This window comes from Mesoplodon mirus, assembly GCF_964341445.2.
Source record: "Mesoplodon mirus genome assembly, chromosome: 2".
Lineage (NCBI taxonomy): Eukaryota > Metazoa > Chordata > Mammalia > Artiodactyla > Ziphiidae > Mesoplodon > Mesoplodon mirus.
This window is the reverse complement of record NC_138977.1, coordinates 215,440,466-215,452,979: the sequence shown is the minus strand read 5'-3', so window position 1 is coordinate 215,452,979 and position 12,514 is coordinate 215,440,466. Positions and strand designations below refer to the sequence as shown.

Genomic DNA, 12,514 nt, shown 5'->3' with positions numbered 1-12,514 from the left:
ACAAGGAAAACTAAGAAAGTCCATCAGCAGCAGCCGTGTTCAAAAAGAAATCCAAAAGAAAGTGATTCAGACAAAAGGGAAATGACACTAACAGTTAATTTATAACTTGAGAAATAAACAGAGCAAAAGGAAGAGCAGATATCTGAGAAAATATAAAAGACTATCTTCCTCCTCTTAGGTTCTTTAAAATATGTATGATTGTTGAAAGCAAAATTTATAACTGTATCAGATGAGATTTGCCGTACATATAGATGTGATTATATGACAATTATAGCAAAGGTCAGCAGGTGAAGATAAATGGACCTATATGGTTCCAAAATTTCTTAATTTTCCTGAAGTAATATATTACTAACTCTAAATAGACTATAAAAAGTTAGCTATTCACAGTGTAATCACTAGCACACTAGCATAACCACTAAAAAGTAATACAAAGACATATACCAAAAGGGCCAACAGAAAATTGAAATGGAATGCTAAAAAATATCCAAATACATTAAATGTAAATAGTCTCAACAAATCAATATAAAGACAGATTAGACTGGATTTTATATACATATATATATATATTTACATACATACACACACACATCATTCTTTCCAAGTCAAAAAGATGCATCATGCAAACAATAAGCAGAATAAAGCTAGTGTGGCTATTAATATCAAAGTAGATTTCAAAGTAAAAAGAATTACCAAAGAAAAAGAGATGGGAAACTATATTATGATGAATGGGTCTGTTCACCAAAAAGACATAACAATTCTAACTGTATATGCATCTCAAAAAAAGCTTCAAAATACAAGAAGCAAAACTGACGGAAATGAAAGGAAACAGATAAATTCATAAATACAGTGGGAGACTTCAACACTCCTCTTTCAGTAATCAACAGAACAAGTAGATCGAATATCATTGGGGATACAGAAGATCTAAACAATATAAACAAACTGACCTTCTTGACATTTCTGTAACACTCCATTCAACAGCAGAATGTATATTCTTTGAACTGCACATGTAACATTCACCACGATAGACCATATTTTGTCCAAAAAACAAGTCTTAACAAATTTATAAAAACTAGAATCATAAAAGGTATGTTCTTTGAACATAATGGAATTTAACTAGAAATAAATAAAAGAAAAAGCTCTGGTAAATTCCCAAATATTTGGAAATTAAACAAAACAGTTCTACATAAGCCAAAGAGAATGTCTCAAGGTAAATCATAATTTAGTTCAATTACACTGAATGAAAATCAAAGTACTACATCCCATAATATGTGAGATTCAGCTAATGCAGTGCTTAGAAGAACATGCATAGCATTCAAATGCTTTTATTAAAAGGAAGAAACATCTCAAATTAATGATCTAAGCTTTTCATCTTAAGAAACTAGAATTTAAAAAGTAAGTTAAAATCAAAGGAAGCAGGGATTCCCTGGTGATCCAGTGGTTAAGACTCGGGGCTTTCACTGCCACGGACCTGGGTTCAATCCCGGCTCAGGAACTAAGATCCTGCAAGCTGCGTGGCGTGGCAAAAATAAAATAAAATAAAATAAAGAAGCAGCAATCAATGAAACTGAAAAAACAACAAAAGAAAAAATAGCAGGAATCAATGAAACCAAACACATATTCTTTGAAAAGATTGATAACATTAATGTCTAGCCAGACTAAGCAAGAAAAAGAAAGAAAACATAAACTACCAATATCAGAAATGGAAGAAGAAATATCACTAAAGACCCCACAGACTTTAAAAGGATGATAAGGAAATATTATGAACAACTTTATGCCCATAAATTTGAAAACTTAGATGAAATGGACCCATTCTCTGTAAGATACAATCTGCCAAAACTCACTCAAGAAATAGATAAAATGAATATCCCTGCATCTATTTAAAAAATTGAGTTCACAGCTGCAAGCCTTCCACAAAGAAATTCCAGGCCCAAATGGCATCACTGATGAATTTACCAAACATTTAAGAAAAAAGTAATACCAAGTCTACATAAATTCTTCCAGAAAACAATTAGAGGGAGCATTTCCTAATTCATTTTATAAGGTTAGCATTACACCATGATAAGGAAACCAAAGACATTTCAAGAAAAGAAAATTACAGAACAATATCTCTCATGAACACAGAAGCAAAAATCCTCAATGAAATATTAGCAAATTAAATCCAGCAATATATAAAAAGTATAATATATTGGGACCAAGTGGAGTTTACCCCAGGAATGTAAGGCTGATTAAACATTTGAAAATCAATCAATTTAATTCACCAATATTAACAAACAAAAGAAGAAAAACCAAACGACTGTCTCAATAGATACAGAAGAAACATGACAAAATTCAACATCCATACATGACTGTAAATGGAAAAATTCTCAGCTTTTTTCCTCCTGTGTAGGAAAAAATCCAGTTCTTCTCTACTGTGTGCTTCTTCCCCATAAGTCTCCTTTACTATTCACACAACCTTCGCTTCTGGTCACCAAATGTATGGAGGTTTTTCCCCACCACCAAGGAATTCACAGGCAACAGCAGAGTGTCCATGAATTCAACTCAATTCTGACACTACCTAACAGGAAACAGCATCAGATTCCACAGGTTAAGGTTTCAGTCCCACAAGACTGCCCCCCCACCGAACCCTGACCCACTTCAGAAACCAGTTGCAAGCCCAGATACCACCTATGCTTCTGACCAACTGGCCACAGACTGGAGGATCCAAGGACCCCTTCCTTGGGTTTAATTAATTTGCTAGAGAGGCTCACAGAACTCAGACAAACATTCTATTTACTAGATCACTAGTTTATTATAAAAGGATATAATACAGGAACAGCCAGATAGAAGAGCTACATAGGGTAATACATGGGCAAAGAAGTTCAGTGTTTCCCTGCCCTGTTAAGGTGCATCACTCTCCCAGCACCTTTGTGTGTTCACTAGAAGCTCTCTGAACCCCAAACATTGGGGATTTTATGGAGGCTTTATCATGTAGGCATGATTGATCGTATCTCTACTTTCAGCCATTCTCCCTTCTCAACAGAACGGGGGCCCAGGGCTGAAGATTCCAACCTTCAAACCATGACTTGGCCTTTCTGGTAACTAGCCCTCATCCAGAAACCATTCAGGAGCTACTACTATCACCGGGGAAATTACAAGGGTTTCAGCAGCCCTGTGTTAGGAACAAAAGTAAAAGATGAACATTAGAACAAGAGATGCTTCTAGTGCTCTTATCACTTAGGAAATTATAACGGTTTTAGGAACTCTATGCCAGGAACCAGGGGCAGAGACCAATATACATTCTTCCATTATCTCAACTCTCAAAATTAGGAATAGTAGGGAACTTCTTGAACCTAATAAAGGGCATTTATTTTAAAAAGGCCTGCAACTAACATGATACTTCATGTTTAAAGACTGAATGTTTTCCATCTAAGATTGGAAACAAGGCAAGGATATCCACTCTTGTACTCATATTCAACATCAGGCTGAAGGTCCTAGCGAGTACAACAGAACAAGAAGAAAAATAAGGGCATATAATGGGAAAGGAAGAAGTAAAACAGATGCTTCGATCGTCTGTATAGAAAGCCCCAAATGAATCTACAAAAAAAAAAAAAAGCTACTGAAACTGCATTTAGCAACACTGCAGAATACAAGGTCAATATACAAAAATCAACTGCATTTCTACATAATGAAAAAGAACAATTAGAAACTGAAATTAAAGGAAACTATCAATTACAATAGCATCAAAGAATATAAACTATTTAGGTATAAATCCGACAAAATATATGCAGTATCCGTATCTGAAAAAAGAAATCAATGAAAACCTAAATAAATGAAGAAATATATCATGTTGATGGACTAGAAAATTCAATATTGTCTAGATGTCAATTCTTCCCAAAATTATCTCTTGAATCAACACAATCTCAATCAAAATCCCAGCTTCTTTTTTTTTAAGAAATTGACAAACTGATTCTAAAATTTATGTGGAAAAGTAAATGATCTAGAAAAACCAAATGAATTTTCAAAAATAGAAGCAGAGTTGGAGGAATCTCACTATCTAATTTTAAGTCTTACTATAAAGGGACTTTCCTGGTGGTACAGTGATTAAGAACCTGCCTGCCAATGAAGGGGACACGGGTTCAAGCCTTGGTCCAGGAAGATCCCACATGCCACAAAGCAACTAACCTCCTGTGCCACAACTACTGAGCCTGCACTCTAGAGCCCGCGAGCCACAACTATTGAGCTCATGTGCCACAACTACTAAAGCCCACACACCTAGAGTCCATGCCCCACAACAAGAGAAGCCACCGCAATGAGAAGCCCGCACACCACAACAAAGAGGCAACCACTCGACACAACTAGAGAAAGCCCTCACGCAGAAACAAAGACCCAACACGGCCAAAAATAAATTTAAAAAGGAAAAAGACTTACTATAAAGATCCAGTAGTCAAGAGAAATGCATTTCCCAAAGGACAGACACATGAATCAATAGAACAGAACAGAATCAAGAAATAGATACAGAGAGAGAGACGTCCACCTGATTTTCAACAAAGGGGCAAAAACATCAATGAAAAGAAGATAGTCTTTTCAAGAACTAGTCATTCCATAATGAAAAAAGGATCAATTTACCAACAGGATATAATACAAAATTTCATGCACCTAATAACAGAGCTTCAAAATACATGAAGCAAAAACAGATGCGACTGCAGAGAAATAGATAATTACAAAATTATAATTGAAGATGTCAATACCCCCTCTCAATAACTGACAGAAACAGAAAATCAGAAAGGTTTTAGAAATCTTACACATAACATCATACTTAATGGTTAAAGATTGAATATTTTTCCTTTAAATCAAAAAACAAGACACAGCCAACCACTCTTATCACCTGTATACATCACTGTAATGGAGGTTCTAGCCAGTGAAATAAGGCAAGAAAAAGAAATGAAAGGCATCCAGATTGCAGGGAAAAGTATTTTTTTCTTTTTTATAGTATTTTTTATTAAAAATACTATACTATAAAATACTATAATAGTATAAATTTTAAAATATATAAAAAATATATAACAAATATAAATAAAAAATACTATAAATACTATAAAAATATAGTATTTTTTAATTAAAAATACTAATTTATAGTATTTTTACTTGAGGACAACATAATCATCTATGTAGAAAATCATAAGGAATCTACAAAAACTACTACTACTACAACTAATAAGTGAGGTTAGCAAAATTGAAGGATACAAGACCAAATACAAAAATCAGTTGTATTTCCATATTTTACACACACACACACACACACACACACACACGTATATATAATTTACAATAGCAGCAAAATATATTAAATACTTAGGGGAAAATCTGACAGAAGAGTTGTAAGACCTGTTCACTGAAAACTTTTAAATATTTTTGAGAGATTAAAGAAGACCTAAATAAATGGAGAGATACACCATGTTCACGGGTGAGAAAACTCAATATCGATAAGGTGTCAACTGTCCCCCAGACTGATGTATAGATTCAATACAGTCCCAAATAAAATCCCAGCAGGGTTTTTTGTAGAAACTGACAAGCTGATTCTGAAATTCATGTGGAAATGCCAAGGACATAGAGTAGCCAAAATAACTGAAAAAGAACAAAATTGAAGGACTTAAATTCCCTGAATTCAAGACTTATAAAGCTATAATAATCTTGACATACAAATAGATCAGTAGAACAGAGTCCAGAAACAGACACACAAATATAGGAACAACTGGTTTCAACCAAGTTGCCAAGCCACTTTAGTAGAGAAAGGATAGTTTTTTTCAACAAATGGTACTAGAATAATTGGATATCTATATGCAAAAAAAAAAAAATTGAGATCCATACCTCTCACTAGATGTGGAATTAACTCAAAATGGACTATAAACCTAATTGTAAAATCTAAAACTACAAAACTTCTAGGAAAAAAAATAATCAAAGAAAATCTTTGGTTTAGGCAAAGGCTTCTTAGATATTGTGCCTAAAGCACAATCCATAAAAGGAAAAAAATGATAAACTGGAATTGAAATTTAAAACTTCAGTTCTTTGAAATCACCGTTAAGAGAATGAAAAGACAAGCCCCAACATGGGAGAAAGTATTTGCCAATGATATATCTGATAAGGAACTAGTATCCAGAATATATAAAGAACTCATAAAAATCAATAATAAGAAAAAACAATTTTAAAAATGTGCAAAAGATATGAACAGATACCTCACCAAAGAAGATCTACAGATGGCAAGTAAGCACATGATAAGATGCTCTCATTAGTCATTAGGGAAATGCAAAATAAAACCACAATGAGATACCACTACACATCTATTAGAACTGCTAAAATTTAAGACTGACCATACCAAGTGTTGGTGAGGGTGTAAATTAACTAGAACATTCATACCCTGCTGGTGGGAATGTAAAAGATACAACTACTTTGAAAAAGAGTTTTGAGAAATCTATACTGAAGGAAAGAGGCTCAGTTAGTTGCCTGGGGACAGGGAGAGGCAGCGGAAAGGAGAGGGAGGGAATACAAAGGGGCACATGGAACTTTTGAGTGTGATTGATATTTTTATGATCTTGATTGTGGTGATAGTTTAAGAGGTGCATACATATGTCCAAACTTTTTAAATTGTACGGTTTATTGCATGTCAATTATACCCCAATAAAGCTCTTAAAAATAATTTAAGAAAAAATTACAATTGTAATTAAATAATTCATTATGAAAGTGCTGAAAAGTAAAAACAGTGCTATAAGAGTACATAATGAGAGGTCACATAGTCTGAGGAGTCAGAAAAGCTTCCTTTAGACACTAGTATAAGCTAAAATTCAAAGGATGCTTAGTAATAAGTCAAGCAAAGACCACATAGGAAAGACGGTTCCGAGAGATGTATGCATATGTGTGAAATGCCCTGAGTCCAAAAGGAATGTGACACTTTCAAGGAACTTTAAAAGACCCAGGCAGGAAAACAGGAAGGGTGAGTCTGATCTGCTAAAGGAACCATATTATGTAGACACATGGTCTTGAAAACCATGCTAGTACAAGCAATTTATCAATTTAGGATCTTAGAAACACTCAATTTAAATTATTTTAAAATCTATTGAGTGATTTTATGGTTTAATAATGTAAAAAGAACCCATGGATATAAATTACATATTATAATCTTAGTTTGAAATAAAGAAGACCTGGGGACAGGGAATATTCAATTTAACTTTATAGTTACTAATAGCTTCCCTATTATTATTAAAAAGGATTCCAAATATGTGCATGTGTGTGTATGTGTGTGTGTGTGTATACACACATATGTTGGGGTTGTTTTTTTTTTTTTTTTAATAATAACTTAGGGAATAGGGGCTTCCCTGGTGGCGCAGTGGTTGAGAGTCCGCCTGCCGATACAGCGGACACGGGTTCGTGCCCCGGTCCGGGAAGATCCCACATGCCGCGGAGCAGCTGGGCCCGTGAGCCATGGCCGCTGAGCCTGAGCGTCCGGAGCCTGTGCTCCACAGCGGGAGAGGCCACAACAGTGAGAGGCCCGCGTACCAGAAAAAAAAAAAAATGATAATAATAATAACTTAAGGGGCTTCCCTGGTGGCACAGTGGTTGAGAGTCCACCTGCCGATGCAGGGGACACGGGTTCGTGCCCCGGTCCGGGAAGATCCCACATGCCGTGGAGCGGCTGGGCCCGTGAGCCATGGCCGCTGAGCCTGCGCGTCCGGAGCCTGTGCTCCGCAACAGGAGAGGCCACAACAGTGAGAGGCCTGCGTACCGCAAAAATAATAATAATAATAATAATAATAATAATAATAATAATAATAGTAATAACAACTTAGGGAAATTATTGACACATTTAACCCTGCCACTTTCTGTTTACAATAGCAAGCTCACTCCTGATATTATATCTTCATTTTGCTGTCAAAATAGAAATAGACTACTTCCATTATAAATGTGTGAAATTCATTATCCATACTTGACTGACTTAAGAGATTTAAAAAATATCTATATACATTAAACACACAATAAGATTTAATAGATGATTTTAGAGAAATATTCAATAAATATGTTTTAATAATAAATATACATTTATAAAATATTCACAATATGAGTTATTTTCCAATCTCATAACGTTAATATCAGCTATTTTGTTTACCTAAGAGAAATTAGAAGTCTTAGGTTTCTAAGTCACATAAGCAAGAAAATGTCCAAGTTTGAACTCAAATTATTAATTTATATAAACATAAATCTCAACTACTCTACAAAAATAATTCTAAAGAACTGGCTTCTAATAGAGAATGTTATTCATTCAAATAGTTTATAGTAAAACATTTTCTACTCCAATGTTATACTAAGCTACCCAAGTAAATGTAATTCAAATTTGCATATATCATATCCTTGATTATTATATTTCAAATTGGCACTGTCCTCTCTGATTCTCAGTCCTAAGTCTTTTAGTCCAGCTTTAGCTGAAGATCAGTGTTCGTTCTGTTTTACCTATGAGAGGAATGGCTTGTAATTCTGAGAGCTTTATTCTTTTCAAATGGAAACAGAAGACTGAAATCAATCCTAAGAGAACTGAAGTACCACTTTTGATACCATATTTGCTTCTGCATTTCTCCCCCTAACCATCAATCTTCCGTTCTAAAGAAGCATTTGAAGGATACTCATTCCCTAGTGAAATCCCTACAGTAGGAAAAAAGCTATGTTACCATGGAACCAGCCAATTAATTTTGACACCTGCTTACCAAGATTGATCATTTTTGATGTCTGTTTGTTAGGTGGCTATCCTTCAGTTAAGTAAAAGATTTTCAAGATAATTAATGAAGTGAGAATTTCCAGTTAAAATCTTTCCCACTACGCTATTACTTCAAATGCTGGATAAAACAAGCCACCATCCTCAAATAAACCTTTCTTAGCTTAGCATGTACTTTACCAGGAAGAAATCTTTTCTTCTAAATTGATTCTTCCCTTTAACATTAAATACCAATTTTTTCTTTAGGCTAAGAGAATTCCACAGAGAAATGAAAAAGTACTTACTAATAGGGTACAATGAATCATAGTAAACAGCTTCCAAGGAAATGAATATTCAATGATTAGTCCAGGGTCTACTGTTATTTAACTGTATCTGTATAAAAAAAAAAAAAACTAGTCCTCTTTTACTCACTAATGTATCTTTCACGAACACCAACCATCTCTCTATATTATTTAAGCTGGTTTTAACTTGATCTGTGATCTTTCCTACTAACTGAGACAACCTCTGCTAGTGAGGTTACAGGCTGCTGATCTAGCTGATTAGCAATTCCACTACTATAAAATATAGACAGAAGCTTCTCAGGACTGCAGCAATTTCTGTCCTCTTTAGAGAAATGGAGCAATTCCACCCACCCAAAGGCCAATGTCCCTAACTTACACATGAATCAGGCAATCTTCCTATTTATGTACCAAAGGATATTAAAAAATGGATGTGGCTTTTTCATTGTTGACTACCAGTTCATATGTTCAAAATCCTCTCTTGCTAGGTAAAGAGGCTGGCTGTTATGATCAAAGCAAAAGTTTAAGAACATTTAAGTTATAAAGACTGCTAACAAGCACAGTTCAATATCTTTGCAGACCTTGAAACGCTTTTTTAAACTTTTAATTAGTACCTCCACCAAATTTTTTTAAAATATAAAACTACAGTACTATGCTAATTTGTGAAATTATGAAGCTAGGAAACATTTTAACTTATTGCTACAGATGAATTTCATAAAACTTCATTCTGAGATTTCACTTCCAAAAACTTCCTGTCAATTAATTTAAATAGTAAGATCTACTTAAATTAAAAAGTCCCACTTTTAAAAATACATTTTTACAATGAGTTTTCAGGGGCACTGTCTTAACTGGCAAGTTTTTTTTCAAAAAAAGGAAAATATGCTGTTTAAAACTCCCAGGAAATTTTCCTGTAATACATTAGCAGGTGAACCATATTCCTACCTTTGCCTTAGAGCCCAAGAGACAGTTCACTTAGATTTTGCTATCACCCTGACAACAAGTAATCTACAGAGTGCAATTTCAGAGCTACTAACCCAGCCAGCAAACTTCATGTGAAGTACCTAGAAAACCAAGAAGTTGACGTACTTAGTGACTGTTATGTGCAAGCTGTCAAATGGACACCCTATTGGCCTCAACTATCTTATCTGCTGCTCCCCCCACATTCACCCATTTCTTTTCATATTAGACAGCAACGCAATAAACATCAACCAATGGGGGAAAGTATCTTTACTGCCGTAAAGCAAGCTCCTTAGGGCCTTGAGCTTCAAAAAAACGAAAGTGATGCTCCCACACAACAGCTGATAGTCAAAGAACCAGTTAGAAAAATCTTTTATCTCCACCACGTTAAAAAGCCCAGGTATTTCATCCTCTTATCAAAGTCACTCTTGTATTTCTCAATTCAAGACTGTCCTCGCAAATTCAACATAGTATATTGGCTTAAAGTAAATGTTCTACAGTTAGGCTGGCTGATTTGGATTGCCTCGATTTCCCTCTGTAAAACCGGTATAGTAATTCTAGTAACTCAGAGTTGGTGTGAGAAACAAACGAGATAACCCACGTAATGGGCTCAGAACAGTGTCTGGCACATAGTAAGGCCATAATAAACTCTACTTATGATCACTATTACTAAATACACTAACATGTTAGCAGTGCTTACCTCTAGAGAAGGGAGTAGGATGGGGAAAAGGGAGGTACTGGTAGACCAGAACTTTTAACCTTTAAACTTCCGTATTGTTTGAATGCTTCACAATGCGCAAGTATTTCACGAGTTACGGGCATAATTTTTGATTAAAAAATAGTGTCCTAACAAAATGGTGTTTGGCACCGTAACTGAGTGTGAAAATTTTGACGATCAGGGGACCAGAGTCGCTGCGGATAGGTGGACCATCGGGAAAGGCTTCGCGTCCACGGCGGTCGGTGCGAGACGCAGGGCCCGAAGTCCCCGAGGCGCGAGGGCTGGAGGGGGACAGCGCGGGCCCCGCTCCCGCGGCGCTGCGGGTCGCTCCCAGCCGGGGGACCCGGGGCCGAGAGAAGGGGGGAGGCCGCGACGGGTGCGGGGCAGGGCTGAGGTTCGGGGTCCGGCGAAGGCACTTACTTGAACCTGCCCTGGCAGTGCTGGCACTGGTCCCCCACCCAGCCCGGGTCGCAGAGGCAGGTGGAGTTGACACATCGGCCCGAGAAGCAGGAGCCGGTCCTCTCGCAGAGCTTGGACTGGGACACCTGCGCGTAGAGCGCCAGGTAGAGGAAGCCATAGCACAGCAGCCAGCTGTTCCCGTCCAGCAGCCAGAAGGAGGCGCCGCCGGCGCCGCCGCCGCCGCCGCCGCCCGCCGGTCTAGCTCTCCACGGCCCCGGGGCCGCCGGCTGCGGGGAACCAGTGCGGGCCCGGTCCCCCGGTTCCATCTTTCCCAGTGCCCCTGCCCGGCCGGGAGGCGCTCTCGGGCGCCAAACAGGGATGCTTCGGAGAGGAAATCTGGCCGGAGAGAACACCGCGCCGCTGCCGCCGCCGCTTCTCCTCCTCACCGGCGCCTGCCCCAGTCCCGCTCCCCGGTCAGGAGGGACAGATCCCAGCCGCTGTCGCCTCCGCTCGGCTCCCTCCAGTCGCACTCGGGCATTGCCTCTCCGTCTCCTGACCTTGTCCGCGGCAGGCCGAGCCCACCGCCACGGCGCCCCGGGCCGGGCCGGAGGCGGGGAGCGGGAGATGCAAGCTGCGCGGGGCGCTCCGGAGGGGACCTGCGGGAGGGGGAGGGGGACCCAGCGCGCGGCCCCGCCTCGCCCACGGCTCGCGCCAACCTCCTCAGCTCCCAGCCCGGCGCGCCCGGGAGGGCGGGGGCCACGGGAGCCCCGAGGTGGGCGCACCCAACGCGGGAGGGGGGACTCAGGAAGGGAAGTTCAGCCTCGCCCGCCCCGGCCGGCCCCCAGCGGCCCCCCAGAAAACATTTTCTCTCCGGTAACGTTAGCCAGATGCCGGTGCTGCCTTTAGAGCCCGCGGGGTGCTGGGCCGCCTCCCCCACTCGCGCATGCCTCCGCTCCTCCCCACACAGGCCCTGAGCGTGGTCTCGCCCCGCCCCTACAGGGACCAGGGACTCTTCCGCGCGTCCGCACAGCCCGGCCTGCCGGCTGAGGGGAGAGCGGCTCGCCAGGTGTGGCGCGCGAGCCCGCCGTGCCCTTCCCCTCGGCGTGCCTGGGAAGTCGGCCCCGCTCGCACCGCGCGCCTCGTGAGCCCCCCCACCCCCAGACGAAAGATCAGATCGGGACCGGCTTCGCAGCTTCAGCAGAAAATAAGCCCTTCCCGTCCGCTGTCTACAGCTACAAAAGTGCAGCACTTTTCCCCCAGCGCTCCCTGCTTCCTCCGTCCCATCCTCCAGCCTATTTCTTTTTTTCTGAAAAGAGAAAAACTCCAACAACACACAAAGAGCTGAGCATGTGCAGCAGGCAAAAGTCTTAAAGGCACCGCACTCCGACCACTTGGTGGGGTCCGCAAGAACGGAGAGAGGAGGGG

General features: G+C 39.6%; 1 protein-coding gene across 1 annotated transcript in view; it reads right to left on the bottom strand.

Annotated features, from left to right (window-relative positions):
• ATRNL1 (attractin like 1) overlaps positions 1-11,502 on the bottom strand; it is a 707,592-nt gene extending 696,090 nt beyond the window's left edge. Inside the window, exon 1 of the mRNA XM_082611125.1 lies at positions 11,111-11,502. Within this exon, the coding sequence (XP_082467251.1) occupies positions 11,111-11,415 (305 nt within the window). The 5' untranslated portion in view covers positions 11,416-11,502. The remainder of the gene's footprint in view (positions 1-11,110) is intronic.
• Positions 11,503-12,514: the final 1,012 nt, after the last annotated feature.